Source organism: Callorhinchus milii, unplaced genomic scaffold (assembly GCF_018977255.1).
Source record: "Callorhinchus milii isolate IMCB2004 unplaced genomic scaffold, IMCB_Cmil_1.0 Scaffold12, whole genome shotgun sequence".
Taxonomy (NCBI): Eukaryota; Metazoa; Chordata; class Chondrichthyes; order Chimaeriformes; family Callorhinchidae; genus Callorhinchus; species Callorhinchus milii.
The window spans coordinates 1,828,222-1,852,650 of NW_024704753.1; the positions used below are offsets into that span (position 1 = coordinate 1,828,222).

Consider the following 24,429-nt stretch of genomic DNA (forward strand, 5'->3'; position numbering starts at 1 on the left):
AATTTGTCGTCATCTTTGGGCTGGGCTGCGTTTATAGCCAGCCGTCACACGCGCGTCACTGCGCACGCTTCACGCCTGACAAACAAGCATATGCTCAACCCGCTGCTGGATTCACAGACCCTAAAACAGCAGGACTCTTGCTGTGTGACAGAGAAGGGCTCCGTAATTACCACCGAGGGGCAAGTTAGCCGCAGAATGATTTAATGCCTCTTTGCAAGTCGCACAATGCAGTGCCATCTGGCGATCAAACATAGGGATGTCAATTTCCCAGCAAATGTGCATTTATTGTTTCTGTTAATCTGGGTCCAGTTTTAGTCTTGATTTTTAAATCACTGAATTCCGTTTCGTCACCACGGGCAAGCAGGATGCATCCCTCCAGAGACGAGAGAGCGAGAGCAAGCGAGAGAGAGAGAGAGAGCGTTCCATTCCAACAATCTATCGCTGGAATTTCCATGCGTCAGTCAGGTAGGAAGCACGGAAATCTCAAGCTTGGTTTTTGGAGACTCTTAAGCGACGGTGGTGGGTTTCCGCACGCGTCAGCACCCACCCGGCTGGTCCAAACAATGCCTAATGTTTTCAGTAGCTGAGCGGCGTGACGTTCATTTCTTTCCAACCTTCCACATCTGTTTTAATAATAATAATCTTCGCTCGTGATACAGCGCCTTATACCGGAGCGCTTCACCGAGGTTCTGCGCAGTGGAGTGACTATATTCGTAGGCAAACGCGGCAGCCAGTCTACGCCTCCGCAAACAGCCATGAAGTCTTTTGTTACCACCCAACCCCCCCCCCCCCTTACCCACCCCCCCAACAAAAGATTTCTTAACAACACTTCAACCCAAGAACATTCAAGCCCAAACTAGCAGCTCCCTCTGCCGGCCGCCCTGCTTTACTACACCAGTCCATTCACACATTAATAATAATAATAATCCTCGCATTTGATATAGCGCTTTTCACGTCTTCTCGATGTCCCAAAGCGCTTCACAGAATATGCTGTAAAGTGAATTGACCGTATATTTGTGGGCGAAACGCGGCGGCCGATTGCGCACAGCAGCGTCTGTCCCACAAACAGTCGTGGATTGAAAATGATCAATTTATTATTGTTTTTTTGGGGGAGGATTATTAGGGACTCATTAAGGACTCCCCCAGCTGTTTGCATTGATAACGGTGTTAGCTGGTGACAGTTTGCCAATTTTCCATTTAATCTTGAATTTTGGGCCTTGAATAAATTTACGGTTTATGCGCTCAGGTCCCCTTTTTCAGCCCCACACACAGTTTGGCTCAGTATCTACACTCGGTAACTGCTCCTCGCTGTCCTGAGCACATCCAGATGTCCCAATGCCTCTTCCTACAATCTCCTTAAAACATCTAATAACATTAACATATCAATCAGCCTAATTGCAATTAAGCTTCCGGACACTCTGGTCATTAACACAACTACTCACAGCAACACATTAGGCCAATCAGTAATCCTCTTCATTGTTTGGTGACCTCTTCCTCTCCTTTGGCTTTCCATCAGAGTTCAGTGTCACCTCCACCTGATGTTGGGGTGTCACCTGGCAATTTATTAGAGAGAATGAGAACGGGCCATAACTTTGTGCCTCTCGCGTTTCTTTTACGGAAGATCAAAACAGTTAAAAAATTGTGATGGAAGACACTGACGGTGGCAGAGAAAAAGAAATTCTATTGGAAAACCCATGGACTATTGATTGGACTTAGTGATCGCTTAGAAATTCTCATAGTCCTGGCCAAATCTGACCACCTGGTCCCAAACTAGGGCAGGCAATGATCTTCCCTGCGGCTCCCATCTCCAGAAGCAACTTGATGGTTGTCAAAGAGTTGGGTGTTCTACGGTGAGTGCTGATTGGAAACACACCGTGGTCAAAGCCACCAACTACACTTATTGTCGAGACAGAGTCACCAACACTCGCTCTGGAAAAAGTGACCTTGCGCTAATGAACAAAGTGACCGACCTACTGGAGGTACAATAAAAGGAAACTTGGTGGCACTGTTGGAAGTCATCCTGTTCACGTGGGTTTGTAGAGCATAAAGAGTTTTCTTTGAAACATAATTGTCTCTAAAACCAGAGCACGTATGGTCGTAGCAATAAGGTACATTGTGGGGTGTGATTTCACTCCAATTTCACCCTTGATTTCTCGCTATCTTCTGCCACAAAGTGATCCAGGAGACAACCTCATCATAGACTAGACTATTGGATCAAGGCAGATCTTTTAATCCTACTCCCCACTTTTTCTCAATACCCCTCAATGCTCTTTATTTCGCACGTGTCTATACGTCTCCTTTTAAACAACCCGCACAAGAGTACCAACGCAGGACACTGCTGAGCCTGCAACCTCCTCTCTTCAACGCTGCAATTCTCTTTGGTTGACCTTACATAGTCACTTTACTGTAAAATCCTGTGAAGCGCTTTGAGACATCTCGACATGATAAGGCACTGCATCACACAAAAGGATTATTGAGACGAAGGCGCTGTATGTACAAGTGCGAAGTGTTGAAACAACATGCCTTGTGTGTTGATAAATTTACAAGCCTTTGCGTGTGTAAACACGATGGCTTAGCTGAGACTTTGTAGCTGAGTTTGGTTGAGATAAGGTTGCAGACGGGTTCCGTAATCTGTCTACGCTGCAGCTCGGTTACTATTTCAGTCACCCGAGTTTGTATCAGACATCAACACGCAGGCTGATAAACCACCCGGCTCACCGGCTCAAAAATAAAACCCAGGGTTTAAACAGCGGTGGATCTCAGGGTTGGGAAATATCTGTGGTGCTCTTTGCTCCACCGAACAGGGAATCACTGCAACTTCCGCCCGCACTTCCTTAGCGCCTTTCAATTCATTAGGACGGGCAACGTGAGGCATTTCACGCAGCACGACGGGAGCGGGTGGTGGGGGAGAAGAGAGAAGAAGGGATTACCAAGCAGGGAGGTGAGGAGGAAATAGATGCATCGTGGAAAATCCAGCAAGTTAATTTACAAACCGTTAAACCGTTAGCCCGTTGACGCGGGCTGATGACTCGTCACCCCCTTGTCCGCAAAAATTCTACTCCGCCTCGGCGAAACCTCCGCCGGTTTGAGTCGCGGTAAAAGCCACCCACAGACCACACCACGTTTCGGGGGGATGTTTTGCCACAGAGCGTTTCACCTTTATTGGAATCTCACACGTTAAGAGAGGCGGAAACGACGCGGTTTCCGAAGGCCGGCTGACCCCGGTCCGCGTCACCCGTACAATTCCGTGACGCCGGCCGGGACCGGATCTGAGCCGGAGCTGCCAGCACGGACGCCAGCGCAGCAGGTGCTCGGGCTCACTTCCCGCACCTCACGGCTTTGACGATAGCCTTGGCGTTGATGCCGAACTTCTCCAGCAGCTCGGAGGACTTGCCGCTGCGTGGCACGCCCTGCACCGCCAGCCGCTGCACCAGGATACCGGGCTCCATGGCCACCGCGGCACAGACCGCCTCCCCCAGTCCGCCTGCAGACAAGCACAAGTCAGAGGTCAGAACACCGGACACACCTCGCAACAGCAAGCCGACCGGACCAGGACCGTAGTCCGATGGGAGTACGATTTACAAAGGCTTTTTTAAAAAAAAATCCACAAACTTCCTCTGTTAATTTTAACTGATTTAACTGGAGAACTCTGTGATTGTTGAGTCGCAAATCTCAAGTTGGCCAAGTCTGGGGTGGGGTGGGGTGGGGGAAGAGAGGGGGGAAAATGGGGAACCAGGTTGGCCGCTATTGTGTTAAGAGCCAGAAAGGTCAGGGCGTATGGGTTCCAGTTACGAGCTTTGTTCTGCCATCCGCAATCCTGCCTCTCCATCAGAGACATGGCGGCTCGAGCCGCACTCATAACCTAGACTGAGGCTCCAGTGCAGTGGCAGCTCCATCATAATCCCACGTGCCATCCTTTGAATGAGACGTTAAAACAAGGTCCCGTCTGTCTACCTATTACAGTGGTTCAAGTGCACCCTATCGGAGTTGATGGAACCACATACACAGCCCCCCACACTCACCAACAAACACACCCACACACCCCCAACCTCACACACCCCAACAAACACACCCACACACGCCGAGGACGCTCTCTAAACCTTACCCTCGTGATAGTGATCCTCCACAGTGATGATGCGCTTTGTTGTGGTGTCCTTCGCACACTCGATGATGGTTTTGGCATCGATTGGCTTGATGGTGAAGAGATCAATCACTTTGATGTTCATTCCTGCAACGGTCAGGTTACATTTGCTGGTCACAATCCTCACAGGGACAGTTGTTTTTTTTAAAAAAAAACAATATAAATCAACCGGGCAATTTGGAACTTTAAACCGAGAACTTTAAACATGTGTCGAATGAATCAGAAGATAAATAGAATACAGGATACCAATAAAAGGACTGAAACTCGCTGCTGTCATTTAATTTCAATGCCCTCTTGTGCAGTATTGAGCGCTACGAAATGCCAACCTCCATGAAGGGCGCTGTATAAATGCAAGCTGTTGTTGTACAACAACAAAATTAAATATGTAAAGTGCCTTTCACGTCGGGAGAAACGTCCCGAAGCTCTGAACAGTCGGGGATCAGGACCCGAGAGGTAGGAGGGCGGCTGAAGGCACGGCCGAGGAAAAGGGTCTTGAGTCGTGCCTTGGAGAAGGCAAGGGAGGGAGGGAAGTGAAGGGATTGTGGGATGAAATTACAAAGGGTGGGGGCAGAGAGACTGAAAGCCCGGCCGCAGATGGTAGGGCTGGAGCAGGCCAGAGACTGCTGAGCAGAGGGAACGGACAGGCTGATGGGGGCTGAGGGGGCGTCAGCAGGTCAGAGATGTAGGAGGGGGCAATGGTGTGGATGGCCTTGAAGGTGAGGATTTTGAAGTTTATTATTGTATTAACCTGCCCTTGTATTACTCTAAGGGCAATGTTGCTCACCCTCCTTCACTGCTCTCCGATCAGAATGGGAGGAGAACATGACTTGTTCGGAGCTGCAGTCGGTGCTCGGTTTGGATCTCGTCACGTACTGCAAATCCCTAGACCAGCCCTGTCATATTCAATCTTAACGGGGGTCTGAGAACAGCGATTAACTTGATGTTACCAAAAGCCCCATTTTGTCTGCTTTGTTAAATTAAAAAGAGAAGGGGACGGGGGTTGGGGAGATCGAGAGAGAGAACACAATCACACACACGGTCGACACGGATTAACCCTTCACACACATGCCACGAGTCAATCCGTTAAGACTACACGTACCCTCATTGGCCAGTTGGGTGGCTGCAGTTAACGCTTCGTGCAGGGTCACTCCAGCAGCGACAACGGTAGCGTGGTCCTTCTTACTCTGACGCAAGACCTGTCAGGAACAAAGCGACTTGTTCTTGATGATCTCCCTCAAGCAAGCATCGCTTTTAAATCCCAGCCGTTTGAATCGAACCCCGTTTGCAGAGTGTCGGTACGCATTTTAATGGCAGGTTATTACAAAGACATAAGCAGCAGCAGCTTTTAGGTCAGCGTGCGCAGCCCGCCAGTACTCGTGCAAGAGAGAGAGAAAGACAGACAGGATAGGATGTACGTATATGAATGATGGGAGTGCGAAAAAGACACTGAAATATACGTGTAACACAATGCAACACTGAAAAGCGCTCGGCTTTCTGCTTGGCAGAGGATTGGGGGCCTTGGGCCGCCTGATAGCCCTGAACAAACTGAATGCAGTAGATAAGGCAGCAGTCCGCGGCTGTCTGTCTGCAGGGATTTGGAGTAAAAACACAGACAGACACAGGCTGATGTGCCCTGAGGTAACAGCATTCCTGCCTCTTGTGCCTGCCTTGGTTGCCAGATACAGCACAGGCGTGTGCGTGTGTGATGTGTTTGGTGTGTATGTGTGTGGCGTGCGTGTGTATATACTGCGTGTGTGTGTACATATAGTTTGTGTATGTGTACAACTCAAGCCATGGCTTCTCGCCCCCCACGTTACCCACCTTGGCCTTTCCAATCTGAAACACTTCACTGTTATCGTAGATGACGGCATTTTCCGGCCGGCTGGTGCGGATGAAGCAGACTCCCTACGGACAGAACAGATTCGTGGAACCTTCAGCCAAAGTTACGGATCGGTAGCAAAGATCGTTAGCGAAAGTCTTCAAAAATTGAATAAAATAAAAAAGGAGAAACTGGACAAAGCGACAGTTATTACTGACTGGGTTAAGGGGAAGTGGTATTCATTCAATTGCTGGTTACAGCCGGGGCGGGCAGGGGGGGAAAGAGAGCCACTTCTCCAATTCAGCGCATCATTTCGTTTGGGGAATGATGGTTTCCGGGGAGTGGGGGGGAAAGAGAGAAGGGGGTTGTATTTCTATTTGTAACTTGGGGAGGGGAAGGTGGGGGGTCAATCAGCACTGCCCTCACTGTAATTGCCTTGTACTTCCTCCTAAGCATCCCTGGCACTCTTGAGCTACAGCGGTACTATACGTAAATTAAATTAAATTAAATTAATTTTTAATTATCCGTTTTGCTTTGATTTGCAGTTTCCTGGATTTGCAACAGCCCTGAAACTGGCTGCTCTTTCGTTTCCCCTAATTGATTTTGGCCCCAAACCATCCCCAGTATAAATCTCCTGCTGATCCCGAATCCCCTGCGGGTAACGCCAGGCGTTTTATAGCGCTCCTCTGGAATCAGTACAACATCGAACAGTTCAGTTCCTGCAACTATTAACTGACCTAAATCACGCCTTAGGATGTTTTGACTGCGACATCCAAGCAGAGGTGTTTTTTCCTGCAACTTTGCTGCTCTGTTAAGATAAATTACATCTGCGTTTGCCTGTTGCCTGTCGTAACCACTGATACAAAATTCAAAAAAAAGTCAATTCAAAATATTTTGTGAAACTTTTTGTTTTGGGCCAATTTCCTCCCCTTCCCCCCCCCACACCTCCCTCTGCTTCCCCAGATAGCTGGGCTAGGATGCTATGTAGGATTGGCTGAATGCAAGCTATAAAATCTGTATATCTACAGAACAGGCAGCTGAGGGAAGACGGTAGAAGCAGAAAGTGTTGATTCTTTCAAATCCAAATTAGAGAGATTTCTTTCAGGAAATAATATTTGGGGGATACAGTACATGTGTAGTTCAGGACACAACACGTGAAAGCGATTGCTAGGATGGTGGAAAGTGGACGTGATGGACCCTGGTGTTTTTTTTCATCTAACAATTCCTATATGTTCCTGAGTGCTGCACTGAGCAGCTTTGGGTCCGGTTGTGCACCAGGTTACTGGAATTTATTTACAAGGCTTGCCAGTGTAATGTACCTGGGCTGCACCCAGTGAGAAGCAACTCCTTGAAATGAGGATTAAAAAAAGGCTTACATAACTTCAAACCATGACGACTCACGTTAAAAAGAAACTCTCAAAGCTAACCAAGGATAAAGGACTGCAAAGTGTAGTGACTGGGACAGAAGGGAGAGAGTGTGTGTGTGTGTGTGTGCGCGTTGGAGGCTCATGTCCCAGACCTTTGTGTTCGCCGCTAACTCCACTGCCCGCTCGGCTGACACCCCGTCACTGGGATAGAAGACCGTGGCTGTGGGGATGGCGCGGAACATGGCCAAGTCCTCCAGGCCCATTTGGGAGGGTCCGTCCTCACCTAAAGATGAATTCACAGAGTCAGGAATGCCCGTGCCTTCACGTCCCATGGGACTGACTTGCGCACACCCATAGAGAAAGGCACCAAGTTCAATTTCTATTCTCCACTGAGACAGGTGGTCTCAGTTTAGTGATGTTATAATAATATTAATAATCCTTGCATTTGATTATAGTACCTTACCACGTCATTCAGACGTCTCAAAGCGCTTCACAGATTATACCGTAAAGTGAACTGATGATTGCGCACAGCAGCGTCCCCCACAAACAAACGAATGGCTGCGGTGACAGGAAGGGCCCCGGTTGCTGACTCACCGATGGAGACTCCGCAGTGAGAGCCGCTGAGGTTGACGTTGCTCTCGGAGATGGCTGCCATGCGGATCTGGTCGTACGCTCGCGAGAAAAAGGTGGCGAAGGTGCTGGCGAACGCAACCGTCCTGTCCCGTGTGCAGCAGCCGATGGCAATGCTCACCTGTGAGATAATTATAATATTATTGCAATAATAACCTTGCATTGGATGCAGCAACTTATCACGTCAAAGCGCTTCATAGGATATAATGTAAAGTGGGTTGAGACGTGGACAATGTTGCTAGTTTTAAGCGCTGTAATCAAACATTGAGAAGGAGGGCGCAGATGCCAATAATAATAATAATGTCACATTGGCTCTGCCTCAATCTACCTGCACTTTTATAAGAATAATAATCCTTTCATGTGATAGGGCGCCTTATCAGGTCTTCGAGACATCTCAAAGCGCTTCACAGAATATATCGTAAAGTGGAACGACTACGTATTTTGTATAGACGGAACACGACAGCCAATTACGCACAGAATACCTTGCGCGTTTCCGTGATCAGTTTTAAGTGCTCGTCCCGTAAACACCGTGCAGCACGCAAATCAACTAACTGGGAGCCTTTCTTTCACTTTGCTAATCTCTGCCATTGTTACATGCCGTGCAATGTCAAAACATGTGAATTCTACATTTCACACGGAGCCCAAGGTATGTCGAGGTGTTAATTCAGTTTATGATGCAGCTTTCAGCACAGTTAACGGGTAGAGTATACACACACACGCACACAAAATTCCCCCCTCCCTGTCCTCAAAAGCTGCTCATGGTGACTTTGCTCGAGAGCCACGTATCTCAGACACTTTAATCAGAGAGAATGACCAATGCAAAGATGCTCCCTTCGAAAAGCTTTCTGGATCAATTCGCTAATCCGTAAATTTTTTAAATACCATTGAGCAGCAGAAGAGGGTGAACTTTGCTCTTTCTAAGGAAGTTGAACGAAAGACATCACCAGAACCGCCCTTGACAGATTCTCTCGAGTCTTAAAGGTTAGCAACCCTCCACGTGATCGTTGTGAACTAAAGAATGTGAAAGGATTTACCATGTTCTGCTCCGCGATGTAGCACTCGATGAAGCGCTCAGGGTGCTCTTTCCTGAACAGGTCGGAGAAGGTGGAGTTCTTTGTGTCGCCGTCCAACGCAACCACGCGGGGGTTGTCGTGGCCCAACTTGGCCAGGGCTACCCCATAAGCTTTCCTTGTGGCCATCTAGTGCAGGACAGAGGATTCCAGCTATCAAATACCTGAATATAGCTCACTGGTTTTAAAACTAACAATAATCCTTGCATTTGATACAGAGCCTTATCATGTCGTTGAGACATCTCATAGTGCTTCAGAGAACATACTGTAAAGTGAATTGTCTATCTTTGGGCGAAGCGGCAGTCAATTGCGCACAGCAGTGTTCCGTAAACAGTCGTGGATTGAGTGATCACAACTTTTTTTGTGGGGAGGGGTTATAACCACGGGAAAGTGATCTGTGGTCTGCACGGAAAGTGAGCCAATCGACTTAACAACCAGTTTCCTACTTCCTGCTAGGTAAACAAAGAAGTGTGGAGTAAGGAAACGTGCCAAAGATTTCGCCCCGCCCGGGAATCAAACCAGGGTCCTCTTGCTTGTGAGGTGAGCGCACTAACCACTCCTACAGGACTCCTCATTGGTTTGCAGAATGAATTAGACGGGTCCACAAGTGTGCGCGTGTCTGTGGGGTGGTGGGGGGGGCTTGGTAAATAAAATCTCCTTGGAAATCAAAGTACATGATATTGTTTAACCGATCTGAGGGCAGTGTTAGAGAGCTCAGCAATGATTATCCCATCCTTTACCTTGTCACCCAGTTTATAATTGGGTGGGGAGGAGAGCTTGATATTTTTAATGGAGATGTCTGGTGCATCCTCCACTGGCTGCTCTGGACTCAGTTTCTTGTTGTTCTCGATCCTGCCTTGAATCTCCTTAATAATCTCTTCCATTTTATCTTTAGGTATGGGCTTGCCGTGCCAATTTTCCATATCCTCCACACCTGCACATGTAGGTAAAGCATTAACGGTGGCTTTCCAGGGACGTTTCAGAGACACACGATTCAGTGAGAGAAGGGTTAGGTGTCTCACCTACAGCACGTCCAGGCCAAACAAAGCACATTCAGACGTGTGTGACACATAACGTGTTCCATCAGAAACACTTGCCATGCATAAAGCTTCCAAACCAGACACTGCGCACGCACAGGATTCAGGCTGCACGCATCAAACAAACACAACACACTTGGCTTGACATTTTGTCCAGTCATCACTCCAACACACATTGCCCCGTACTGACCCAGGGGCTGAGTTATTCCTAATGTTTCTGTGGCTCAAAAATACAGATCTCTTCCCGTGAACGTACCCAGACTAAACAGGGAGAACGGCTTTCATGATAAACGCCAGCAAGCTCAGACATCGAGCCGTGAGCCAACAAATGACTTGGGACACAATGACACCATCTCTCGCGTCTATGATACTGACCAGTAATTAATCTCCACTTGTACTGTTGTCACAAGCAGTGACACGTACCTGAAATGCCTTTTCCTTTCAAGGTCTTTGCAATGATCGCAGTTGGTTTATCTTTGACCTGGCTGGCCTGCCACAAAGCTTTGCAGAGCTCCTCCACGCTGTGTCCATCCACCACTTCCGCGTTCCAACTGAAGGATGCAGAGAGTTCAGAAATGGCCACAGTCAACAGACTCCGCACGCCAATACATCAAGAGACAAACAAAGATTCGGTTGACTATTCATGGGACCAAATTTGGGTGCCAAGATTCCATTTCCATCAGAGAATATTGGAGGCCCATCAAACCTGGGTCTGATCTCTCGGAGCTATCCATTTAGTCTCCCTCTCCGACCCTTACACTTTCACATTTTATACAATAATCCAATTCCCTTTTACTACTCATTATATATTCTGCTTTGACTATGGTTTTTGTTGAAGCATTCCACACCCCAGTAGTTAACCTCTCTCTCTGGTTATTTTTTGGAAGGTGATGTTAAATTTATACCTTTCAGCGTGTGTTCCTGAGACACATCCAAGCATTTAAACTACGCTCTCGGTTCGCTCTCCCATTGCCCCAGAGCCGCGAGTTCGAAGCTTACCCGAAGGCCTCACAGCGCTTGCGGTAGATCTCCACGTTGTGCTGCAGTGGGGCTGGGTCGCTCTGCCCAAGACGGTTCACGTCAAAGATGGCCACCAGGTTATCCAGTTTGTAGAAAGAGGCGAATGCCATCGCCTCCCAGACCGAGCCTTCTGACGATTCTCCATCTCCCAACAGGCAGAACACACGGTAACTGGGGGGGGGGAGAAAGACTCAGTCATTCCATCAACATGAACGATCAATTAACCTTTGACAGTCTCAAACACTCCTCTCATACTAAGCGACGGCGAGTTGAGTCAAGGTGCTTAACAATTAGGGAAAGTACAAGCCTTTACATGAACACAAATTTGAGAGTAGTGCGCTGAATTTTAAGCATTTGCCAGAACTAAAAAGGAACTAATTTAACTGATTTAACGAAAATGGCTCCATTGTACATCAACTTTTTGCTCTTATCAACCAACTTCACATTTAAACAGATGGAAAGGTATAACTCACTGTGAAGATGTTGAAACTCTAGCGACGACTAAACCCCAAGCACTTTATAATAAGATTTTACAGTGGATTCTGCCACTGGATTCTCTCATGCACAATATGCAAACACTTGACCGTAAAATACAATACAGTATTGAAGAATCAAACTAAGACAGAGCTATTTTTGTCTTGCAATATTTTGAAAGAAAGCCAATTGTTCTGCACTGGTGAAATTAGTGCTGGAGAGTGCATCAACGGTGTAATTCAGTTTAGAAAATTGCAGTTAAAAGTATTCAAAGTGAACATCAATTCTTCTGTGCCCCACAATAGCAGCAATAATTTAAGGTCATGACTTGCAAAGTTTTTTTTATTTAAAAGCTTCAGATTTGCATAATTGCTGTTAGAATGGAAGCATTTTGCCTCCAGTCAGGGTGACTTAGCAGTTTCTCAATGCTGGGTTGCATTTCCTTATCAGCACTCCTCCAATTAGGATTACATCTCACTTCCTTCTACCTGTCTTGCTTCATCTAACTCTGCGCTCGCTTTCAAGTCTGACTTCTACACCCACTCTTCAAATTTCACAGCTCTCTAAGGGAATACAAGGGAGGTATTTATCCCACGGTTATCAAACTGGTTGGGCAATACACAGAATGATAAAACAACAAATTGTTCCAGGCTTGAGTAAAGTGCTTGCTTTGTGCAGTTTCCAATTCACTGTAAAGGCCTGAACAACCTGATTTTCCCACACCTTGTCTCGCAATCCCAGGACGCTCACTCCATACTGTGATGCCACAAGTGTGATACCTCTTAAGGTCAGAAATCATTGGGTTAAGTCTCTTCACTGCTTCGCAAATCTACTTTGTTTTTTTGTATTTGAAAAAAGAAGCAAAACTAAAGACATCTAGGTTTGTTGAAAGGACATTGTCTGAAGAGGTTTTATTGGGAAAATGGTCCTGTCTCTAACATAGCTTCCAGATTCTCAACAAGAAATCAGTTCAACAACAGGGCTTCAGTGTTCGAGGGAAGGGAATCTTGGAAAATATCGACTTGTGGATTGAATACCATCTGATAACAGGCAAAGATTTGCTGTTCAAAGTGATGAGCAGTTCTCTGACAATCAATGGAAAGCAGGGAGTGGAGGGGTGGGGTGGGTAAGCTGTTACCTGGCTTTATCGAAGTGCTTCCCGGTGTACGCCATGCCAGCAGAGGCTCCCAGACCCTGCCCCAAGGAGCCAGTCGCGACATCGACAAACACTTGTTTCTGCAAAGACAAAACCAAAGAGTCAAGTGCTGATATAATAAACAGACGTTCTGCTATCTGAGAAAAGCAGGACACAAGTGATCGGCTTTTGTTTATTATTTTTATAAGAGAGAGTCAGTGCCAAAGTGTGTGCAAAAGCTCAGCCTCAAGCACCATCAGCACTGAGATTAGGAGGTAGGTTGGGGATATCAACAGCCTAGTGATTTTAGGCAGGTCGATATGGCTGATTTTATACATCTCAGAGGAGGTGTGTGGGGTGCGTGTGAGCTCACGTGGGGAAGTATTCTAAAATGAAAACGTTTCTGAAAGCCAAGGGTATTGTAGCAGACGCTTCCCAAAAGCCACACGAGTTTTGCCGGAAAACTCACGGGAACGGGGTGTCCTTCCAGAATGGAGTTGATCTTCCTCAGGTTCAGTAACTCTTTGGAATCCAGGTACCCGGCTTCAGCCCAGGCAGCATACAGCACTGGCGCTGCATGACCCTGAAACCAAGCAATCATTGCTTACTCGACAAACCGCACCCATTAGTAGTTTAGTTTTAACGTGCGACTTATAACAATAATAACACCACCAAATTACATTTATAGAGCGCCTTTCATGAAATACGTAATACGCCTTTCGAGTAATAATAATATGTAATAGTTAATGGATATGGGGCGCGAGTGTTTCACCGCCCGCAAACATTGTAAAGCAACAGCAGAGAATTCAGGGATCGGCTTTCTTTTGGTATCGATTTGATTTGAACTACGTAAAACGATGGACTTCAAAGTCGTAAGGCTCCCACTGCCTGTGACTGCACCTGCCTGCTAGATCCAGGCCATGCTCTAATGTCACTTCCTTTGCAAGCTCAAAATAGCGAAAACCAATTGCTCCATGTGCTTCATATAAGTAACCTGTGGTACGACATAATGTGTACCTCTAGTCCAGCAACGAGGATTATTTGGTGTTATCCATGGGGAAAAACACTGTACTTAACGCTATAATTGTAGCTGACATGTACACGCAAACATAAGTATTTTTTGAAAAAGAAGCAACCTTTACAATCTCGCAGTGCGGAAGCGCTGACAAGTTTCAGCCCTTACCTTGGACAGTATAAACCTATCGTTGCTGGGGTTGCTGGGGTCCTGAGCTTTGTATTTCATGGTGTGGAAGAACAATGTGGATATAATCTCCGCTGCACTGCAGCACGATGTAGGGTGTCTGTGAAGGCAAACGGACAGAGCACACTCACTCCTCACGCGCTGCATGCTTCAGTTTTCAGTTATTGATGCACAAGTTCATCCTCCCAGCGTTTCCTTACTCGGGACTTTCTCAAATCAGACTATTTCTCCCGCAGGATGTCAGTGCAGAAATGGGAGCAACATAACACGGTGATATCACTAACCGCAGATATTCACCAAAGGTATCGTTTTGACAAGTCAGATATTTAGAGATTTTTTTAAAGCAATAATCAAACACTGAACTCGCTCTCCTCAAAGCCGCACAATTAATTTACAAGCCAAGTGCGGAACTTTCTCAAAGATATTTACTCTGTATCCCTTCCAATTTTTTTTCCCTTTATAAAAAAAATTACTACAGAAATACCGTTGCTCTTCTGCATTAGAACAAAGTGAATTAAGTGTAAATTTGATTCTTTAAACGTTGAGGGGAAATTGGAGAGTTTCAATCCAATAAAATAAAGTTTGCTCTCCATTGAGGAGCGATAGAACGCATGCGATTAGACTAACACAGCAAAACTCTGTATCTGGAAAGGAAACGCTGGGATATTCACACAACAGATCATTCTCTAGTGAGGCACAGGACTTTCAATTGTTAGACAGAGATAGGACAGTACTTGCCTTATATTGAGCGCATATACAATTTAAAACACGTCACTGGATTAATAATGCACAACCACACAGCGTGATTTTCATTTATTTTAGTAAATATTTCCCATGCAAGTTAGAGAACGTTGCACTCTCTTCTCACGTTCAGTCCCACCAGGTACAGCAAGGTAGGAATGGAACTGAAGTACCGACATAACCACACGTGTTAAATATTAATGGAATACATGCTCCAATCCTGAGCAATCCTTTCATGCTATACTTAACCATAACTTCCATCAAATCCTGCATCTTGTTATACTGCCTTAAACCTGCAACAATGAGTGCGTAGGCCATAAGAATAAAATGAATTAAAAATATACACACGAGCAATCATTTCTCTGGTACATACCCCGTTGGACTTGTAAAATTACATTCTCCGGTGATCTTCAAGCAATGGCTTAAATACCGTTATTTTTGCGTGGTAAAAATACTCACAAACCTAAGTTACTTTACAACTGACCCATCAAACCTTCCACATAAAATCGCGAAAAAAAAAATACAGGGGAGTCAAATCCACCTTTCTAAAATAAAAAGCTACAATTGTAAAATAAGAATGCATCTTAAACTCCGTTTTGCCCTATAATCCTCAACTCACGTTCCTGTAATGATGGGTTTCTAAACCCTGATCCTCCGGCAAAGGTGAGACAGACAAACAGGACAGAGGCGTATTGTTGGGAGCATTTTTACTCGTGCAGTGTGGGTGTGAGCTCCCACCAGCTTCTGCTGCAAATCCCACATCCTTGAGACAATCCTCGCAAAGATCAGGTGTATCCCACGTAATAATCCTAACAATAATCCTTGCATTTGACATAGCGCCTTATCGTGCCGTCGAGACGTCTCAAAGCGCCTCACAGGATACACAGTAAGGCGGGCGCTCCACAAAATGTCATGGGGGTAAGTGACCAATTTTATTTGAGGGATTGTTGGTCAAGACACCGGGAGAGAGAAGCTCATTTCTCTTTTTGAATAGTGCCACAGGGAGGTACATTGAAATGCGAGCCCCACTTCCCTCCGTCAGGACTGTCTTGGAGGGTCATCTTAAGCAATACCATTAACAAGATAATGCGTTGGTAGAAATCTAAGCTTTTTACAACACAAGTCCACAAACAGCGTACAGCGCAATAAATCACCGTTTGTGTCCAACATCCGACCCCCCTCCACTGCCATCCTTTCATCATGTACCCGAGATTTCAAAGGAGCTACAACTCCAGCCAACATTTTCCTCCAATCGCAGACGAGTGGTCAGATTTATGGACCTCTTATCTCCTGTGAGCCATTGCAGAAACACTCATTATTATTCTTGTCCTGAAACGAGATTCCACAGTGGTTCGCCTTAACCCTCGCCTCTCCCTGCAGGTTCTGCACACTTTATTACTGAGCTGTAACGATATGCTGCATTACACTGGCTGGCAGACGGGAGCTGGCGAGAGGATCAAGAATACTTGCACGGTTGGGTTTGGCCAAGAACGATTCAGAATTCCCAATGACCAAAAAAATTTGCCCCCACGCACTGAAGCCCGGCCCAAGTCACCGACATGTACGGTATATCGCTGAAGAGACACGATAGATTAAAGGACAGTCAATGAATCTTTAAAATCGTTTGCATCGAAGACAAACTCTTCCAATAAATAGCTGATGGAATTGTTTTGCCTGCTATAGAAACTCCTATTTTAACGTGACTGCTTCAATGAAAGCAGTTACTGAGAGCAATACTGTAGCTGCCTTTTGCCACTGGAATGAGGTGTCACACTGCTTCTTATGTTATAAGATTCATCATCCTGAACATCATGTTTGTTCTTCCACAGCACAGAAATGTCAGCAACTTGACCACAAGAGAAACTCAGCCTTCTGGTACCCGCCCTACCATCGTTAACATCTTTGAGACGTTTCTTAAAAGCCCACCCATCCACTTTCTGGCTTCAACTCTGTTGGTAACCCATTCCTGCTATAGAGAGACCGCTCTCGGTGCATAGGTGAATCTGCCTGATAAAAGCATCAACAGGAAGATTGCGAACGCCAGCGAATGACCACTCTCTTCCAGGATTTCCATCAGACCACTCAATTGCCATTAAAGCACGAAGAAGCTTTGCGCTGTTAATCACCAATAAAAAATACTTTCCGCTGTGTTGCAAAATCTTTGTGTTAAGCAGCAAGACCCAGGTCGATGCTTCGATCCCCTGTGTACTGCAGCCAGCGGCAGCCTGGCTTATACCACACGATGACTATGTTTCTCCAAAGCTCTCATCAAGTTTGAAATTCATTTTGAAACGTGCTTGTCCTGCTTAGAATAAAGGCAGTGAGCCAATTCCCTCCAGGAGCTACAGATCGGAGGAGTGTTTTATGATTTACAAAATTTGGCTGAGGAAATGGCATTGACCCTTGAACAAATAGCTTTTAACGGGGGTAAAACCCAAGCTGGTAGAGTATACAGAGTAGGTTCTCTACACGCAATGGAAACAGGACTACAGCCAGTTCAAATGAGTTCTTCTGCACTTTGGCACTTTAATCAAAACGGCAAGAGAATAAAAAAAAACAGACTTTATTTCATCCTCACTTCTCCCAACTGAACACCATGTTCCAGATGAATTGATTGGCAAGGGCCCTTCCTTAACGTAATGAGACACATTGGCAATCTGCCAGCTCCAGTCGGCTTAATGTTCAAGAAGGACATCCAATCTCCTTTGGCACCTCCCTCAGATAGTTTCGATTGCCCGAAGAATGGTGGATATGAACTTGCTGGTCAGGGGCACGGAGCCAGAGGATGCACATCCAACCGAGGTAAACTTACAAAGTGCAACGGTTCAATCAGATAAAGGGGATTTCCACACCAGTAACTGTTTAGCATCAACCTCCCAGCACTCCCTCCAACCCCCGAGTAACATTCTTTTATTTCCACACTCGAAGGACGCAACTACTCTCTCACAAAGCCGGCGCATGGGGACGCACTTACGTCCCTCTAAAGCCCTATATTAGGAAGCTCACCGCCCCCTCTGCCAATTAAGTCAATTGTTCACTTTATTTATGTCCATGCAGCACATTGTTTTTGATCGCGCCACAAAGTAGTCGGTAAATTGATGCTCTCAGAGGCTTCAGAATTGAAGCTAAGTAGCGTCTACGCTGCAAATATCTAGCATTCTCCCCGTAGAGAAAAGGAGTGACTCTTGTACATCTCTTAGCAGCTGTCTCAGATCTGGGCACAGGTACTGACTGGTTATTTATTACCTGCACTTCTCAAACAGGAGAAACCTGCCTTACAGCTATTCAATTACACAGAAATCTAGACAACGCCCCAGTTTGTGTGTGCACCAGTGCACTGACTATACATATACACTTCCAATCAATGAATGGAGCAGAAGCTCAGTCACAGCTGTCTTCCCGCAAGGCTCTTAGTATTTTCAGTGCTTATCCCTTTGCTTTACACTAGACTGAAGCTGTCCAGTGCAATCAGCGATGCGCCAGGACAATGTTATTTTTAACACGCCTGTTCCTATGCCTTTCTTCCCTTCAGGCACGAAACGAGTACTTTATTTATTTATCCCATCACAGATGCAACCATTTTTGCCTTCGTATTTTACTGGCTGTTGAAGCTGCACGTATCTCTGGACTACTTTAACCTTGGATCAAAAGTGAAGTTGTACAAAAAAAAATCTACACTGGGTTTTAATTTTGGCCAAATCTTCCTTTTACGGTCACAATTCGGATTCACCTGGAATGTTGGTTCCAATGGGAAATTATCTTCTCTCTTTCTCTGTGCTGTTCAAGAATTATGAGAGTTTTCATAAAGCTAACAGGGAGAAACTATTTGTCTTGTTCGAAATGTCAGTAACTGCAGGGCATGAATTTAAGAATATTACCAAAAAAAACAAAGGATGAGGTTTCAATTGTTTTTATACACAAAGAGCTATTGGGACATGGAATACCCTAACAAATAGTTGAAGCAAAATCCACAACAGCTTTAAACAGAGAATAAAAACATTTTCTTGTCAATTTTTTTTTAATTCCCCTTTTTAAAGCGATTATGGATTCTGCAGGGAAAATGCAGGGGAATGTGACTGAATGGATAGCTCTTTCGGAGAGCTGGTACAGGCACAACAGACGGAACTGGCTCCTTTTGTGCTGTGAACCTCTGTGATTCCGTGAGAATGTAATGCTGAATTTCATTTCATTTTCCCCCAAACGTAGAGAAGCTTTGACAGGGAGAGAAATGCCCACAGGCACCAAACCAATCATCCAACAGGAATCAGCTGGATGGACATAATCAGTTGCTCTTAGCACCACATCTATTTATATTCTTCAAATTCTGGACAAAATGGAGCAGGGTGCTTTTATTTTTTTTAAAAAATAAAATCAGTTTTCTAAGGATCAAGATTCATTGCCTGCCAAAGTAAAAACGCTCAAATACGATTCCGCGCCATGTGTTTAGAACCGGCTCTGAGAGACGATCCAATTGTGGTTTGTACTTTTCCACGCGGGAGGTGACATTTTGCTCAGCCGTTGATGTGATTGTCGACGGGCTTCCCATTAAACACAGCTCCAGATGGGACACAATAGCCGGAAAGCATTGCACACGGTTTCAATAACCCATTACTCTGGGTAGGCATTTTGCAACTCAGACCAGGAGTACTGGTTCACTGGTGATCACTGTCAAGGCGTTGTGCTTTCTTTCACGTGAACCATTCAAAGCTTCACATTGATTTATCCGACAGCAGCAACCTCAGTCATGTGGACAAGCAATCAGAGTTGATAAGATCCCTGAACATCGTAGTTGGGTTACCAAGCTCCACTGTATATTGAATCCCATATACTCTATAAGAAATAGATTTGACCATTCACCTTCCTTTAGGATCCTATCATTTGACAATGGCTATAATAATCCTTGCATTTTGATACTGCACCTCATCACGTCTTCGAGAAATCTTAATATACTGTAAAGTGGAATGGCGTCCAAAGTTTCCAGTGTTAAGCTGTCCCAGGCGGCCACAAGTGAGAATTTGCACACTATTTGAACACAAGGGCACCACAGCCGAGCCCAATCTTGCCCATCTCTCACGTTTGTACTCGCATACCTTCTGGCAAACAGTGCTCAACAGTTGACTTGGCTTTTTTCTCTCCCATGCCCTTGGGATGTCAAGATCAATTGCACAGCCCTCACTGGCTGAGTATTAAACTGGGAAAAGCCTTTAGCACCTCAACCTCTGGTCAAACTGTGGATTTTTATTATTATTATTTGAAGAGAAATACAACGACAAACAAGAAAAATTACATTTGGATAGCGCCTTTCACATCCAGAGGACATCCCAAGCCACTGGAAAATCAGGGTTTCGGACCCGAGCTGGGGGTCGGGATCGGGGAGGGTGGGGAAGGAGGGTGACCGAATGCACGGTCGAAGAGGAGGATCTTGAGATGGGTCTTGAAGGAGGCATGGAAGGCAAGGCAAGGCAAGGCAAGGGAGACAACTAAAGGGAACTGCTTTGCATCCAGGCACGCACTGCAGGTAATTTTGCTTAAAGACCGATTGTACCTCGACAGAATTTTACCTCTTTGGTTCAGAATGATCAGAGTCCACTCCATAAAAAACATTCCAGTTGAGCGCAGACTGTTTGCGCAAGTGAACGTTGCACCATTTAGGAAGAGGAACGGCCAAGTGTTGCGAAGCCTTTCGCAAGGAATCAATTGTGACATTCACCACACTTAGCTTTCCATTTTTGCAATGACTCTACTTTCAAATGAAAGAAAAAGGTTCCAACCTGCTATACTCTCACTCGGGAAAAGTCGAAACATACAACGCCGAAAGCCAAAACAACACTTTTCTGACAGTCCAAAGCAATGAAGCTAATATTTAGCATTTACTGAAATTAAAATACTGTTGATTCTTCTCCTCCCCTTTTCCTTCCCGCCACAATTCTTGTTGTCGCTTGAGGTTTCACCACAATGCAGGCAATTATGCAACTCCGTGCTACAATATCCTACCACATAACCAGCTCAATGAATTCTGCAGGATTCGAGTATTGACATTTAGGGCTTTTGTATGTCACCAAGACTGAAAGTGAGATAGTGGAATTAAAAAAATAGTCCCTTTCCTTCTCAAATCTGGCACAATCTCACTCCTAACGACATCCCTCCCTCCCCCAGACTGGAGGGAGGGAAGGGAGAGACAACATCAGACAGTTGCTCTGTAAAAATTATTAGTACTGTACAGTCCGCTGAGTGAGCTTCAGTCGCTCACTACTACAAGTCATTAAGTGATACCGAAGAATGAATGAAATTGAAATTCAACCACGAAGAGCAGTTATCCTGGAAAACAGCTACACGGTCCGAAGTGCAACATATCAAAGTACTCGCTTATTCCCACCAAAGCCGTTTATCAACATTAACAGGGTAGTTTCTCACTGTAAACTGCACTGCACTAACAAGAGTTCCAGGTGAAATACTAAGCCACTTTAGCTTACGAAAATTTTAGTTGAGGGATCACTGTCAATTTTCCTTTCATTCCCATTCCTCTTCCCTCACTGGAGGCATTGCCTTGTACAGAGGTATTGTTTCCCTGGTAATTGGCGACTCTTCGCGAGCGCTGGTTAACTATAGAATACACAGCACCGGAGTAAGTCACAGCACCGTCACGTTCTCGCTCACGTACCATCACTCGCTATCTCTCACCCATCCCCACCCTGATCCCATTCATTCTCAAAGACCTCTGACACTGGGGACATGGCTGCCAGGGCCAATCCCGTCCTCACAACGTTTGCCAGGTTGACTTCAACCTCTCCTCCCAGGTGACACAGCGAAATGCATCCTCATACGTTCAACTACCTTTCTCCATTCCACCCCAACCCTAAGGGCAGCTAACTCAGAGCAGGTCATCATTCCCCGGGACTTTCCTCTCCCGTCCGACCCAGTGATACTCGGCAGGAGGGTGCATTTCCTGAGGAAGCCATAAAGATGATAACTCACGTTACAACGACGGGGAGGGCGAGGAGAACGGGCAGTGTTGCAGTCAGCGCACGCACACGCACACACACACACACACACACGGCACCGAGCTGAATCCCTCTCCCCAGTGCCCTTGGGCTTTGATAGAGGGAGGGGATAATGAATGAGCAATAAGAGATTAGCAGTAACCAGAGCTGACCTCGTTAAGCAAACTCAGCTTCAGAAGAGAAGGGAGGGAGAAGGCAAACCGACCCAACACTAACATCATCCAGGAGCCTGACTCCCCCTCGGGGTGGAGAACGTTCGTGATGAATAATAATTAAAATCATCAAATAATACAATTAATGACACGACTCCCAATAATCATTGCCCAATAAATAAAAAAAACGAATCAACCGAAGGAGTTACCGGTTTAAGGAGCTGCGATTTACCGCAACCCCAAGCATAAAGCAACTGATCGGCAAGAAAACTTAAAATTGTGATTAAAAGTACCGCGACAACGGCCCTGAAAGAGTAAGCGCAACAATCGCGAAAAGAACACAAATCAAAAGTCATCGCTAAACGATGAGTGAAACCGAGTCGCGGACTGTAATTAATGACCAAATAATGTAATTAATGACCAATAATGGAACGGCGGAAAGATGTATCACCATCAATCACGAAACAGAAGATACGGGTGGTTTACGCTTAATCGAATATTGCAAAATCTTCCAACGCGGCGCAAGCGATACCATCGCTCGGCTGAACCGAAGGCGGACAAATAACAGCGGCGCTATCGTCGACAGCGAAAAAGAAAAGTATTATCCCATCGGGTGAGAACCAACTGAAGGGACAAATAGCATCGACGTTACCAATCGGGACAGGGAATATCTTTCTTTATAATCCAGAAGGTGAACTGAAGGGGGGAGTGGGGTGGGGGGAGGGTGTGGGGTGGGGGGGATGTGGGGTGGGGGGGATAAATAAATATTTTTGATTTTAATAATTATTAAATGCAGGTGGCGGTGGTGGGGGGCGATTAATATTCCTTAAATGTATGATTTTTTTGGGGGGAGGGGTTTGGGGGGTAATTATTAATCCCTTAGTGCATGATTTTTTTTTGGGGGGTGTGTGTATGTGAGGGTGTGTGTGTGGGTGTGTGTGTGTGTGTGTGGGTGTGTGTGGGTGTGTGTGGGGGTGTGTGTGTGTGGGGGGTGTGTGTGTGTGGGAGTGTGTGTGTGTGGGAGTGTGTGTGTGGGTGTGTATGTGTGTGGGGGGGTGTGGGTGTGTGTGGGTGTGTGTGTGGGGGTGGGTGTGTGTGTGGGTGTGTGTGGGGGGGGGTGTGTGGGGGGGGGTGTGTGTGTGGGGGTGTGTGTGTGGGTGTGTGTGTGGGGGTGTGTGTGTGTGTGTGTGGGTGTGTGTGTGGGGGTGTGTGTGGGAGTGTGTGTGGGGGGGTGTGTGGGAGTGTGTGTGTGTGTGTGGGTGTGTGTGGGGGTGTGTGTGTGTGTGGGGGTGTGTGTGGGTGTGTGTGTGTGTGGGGGGGGAGAGTCCCGCTCACGGTCGCGGCCGAGCAGCGAGGCCGTGTCTCTGAAGTGGAGGGGGAGGGGGGGAGAGAGCGTCTTTGGCGCAGGAGGCCCGAGGCCCGGGGTGGGGGGGGGGAGAGGGAGAGCCTCGGCCTCACGTACCCGGATCCGGCCGCGCTGGTGGCTCTGATGGAGTGGATCCTCAAACGGTTGGCCACGTCCTTCAGGGCCTGCAGGGTGTTGGCGTCGGGTCTGTGGTAGTCGGCCATGGCTGGTGTCGGTGCTGCTGCTGCTGCTGCGGATGCCGGCGAGTGAGGGCGGGAACGGGAGTGACGAGCCTCACCTCCTCCTCCACCACCACCACCACCACGCGCCGCGCCCGCCTCCTCCTCCTCCTCCTCCCGCCCCCTCCGCCGCTCGCCAGTGGTCACTCCCTCCAGACTGACAGCGGCCTTGCACCAATCACCGCTCCCCTTCCCCGCCCACCGGCCCTCTATTGGTCAGCTGTCAAAGCTGACAGCTCGGCGGGGGCCAATCACTACCTCCGCTCGCTCCGGCACGGCTCCGCCCCCTCCCCCCCATTGGTCTAGTCCCCCCCACGGCCCCGCCCCCGCCAGACTTGACAGACAGGAAGCTTCGAACCAATCACGGCTCTCCTCCCAGCCGAGGCGTGGCGTCGGTCGCGCCGCGGGGCGGATCGACAGCCTCGGCAGCCAATCATCTTTCCGGCTGGTGCCTGGCGGCCCGCCCCCCCCCCCGCCCGCCCCGGGAGACGGACAGCTGTCCTGACCACTCACAAGTCCCGTGTGTCAGGCAGCGCCCCGCCCCCTGCCCGGTGTCTGGTCTCTCCATCACCTGATCCAGGGGTTGGAAGGGAAGAGACCCAACCAACACATGGTGTCCCAATGCCTCCCACTGTCACCCTCTGCCTCTCCACATGTGGCAACAGCAGCCGTCATCAATATATATACACACACACACGTGTATATATATATATACCTTATGTGATAATAATCCTCGCCTTTGCCGTTGCCCCTTATCACGGCGTTGAGAGGCGGCGCTCGTCGCGGAGCACCGCAGCCCACGGCACACGCGGCGACGTCCCGCACATTAAATGTTAACCTACAGACCGACCCACCGAACGGTTAATAATAATAATAATCCTTGCATTTGATATAGCGCTTTTCACGTCAGGAGGACGTCCCAAAGCGCTTCACAGAACACACTGCTGCCGATGCAGCCGAGCAATTCGCATCCGACCGCAAATACGCAGTCACTTCACTTTTACAGTGTGTTCCGTGAAGCGCTTTGGGACGTCCTCCCGACGTGAAAAGCGCTATA

The 24,429-nt window shown here is 47.0% G+C and overlaps 1 protein-coding gene across 1 annotated transcript; it reads right to left on the minus strand.

Moving 5' to 3' along the window:
* Positions 1 to 3,134: 3,134 nt before the first annotated feature.
* LOC103185044 (transketolase) lies at positions 3,135 to 23,459 on the minus strand. Its single transcript, XM_007903374.2, has 14 exons — positions 23,251 to 23,459; positions 13,877 to 13,994; positions 13,163 to 13,276; positions 12,697 to 12,794; positions 11,064 to 11,255; positions 10,488 to 10,615; positions 9,768 to 9,961; positions 8,992 to 9,156; positions 7,922 to 8,078; positions 7,480 to 7,610; positions 5,963 to 6,046; positions 5,241 to 5,337; positions 4,106 to 4,228; positions 3,135 to 3,484 (listed from the first exon to the last, which is right to left on the minus strand). Exons 1-14 carry the CDS (start codon positions 23,355 to 23,357, stop codon positions 3,318 to 3,320), a joined length of 1,875 nt encoding a protein of 624 aa, XP_007901565.1. The 5' UTR covers positions 23,358 to 23,459; the 3' UTR covers positions 3,135 to 3,317.
* Between the last annotated feature and the right edge of the window lie 970 nt (positions 23,460 to 24,429).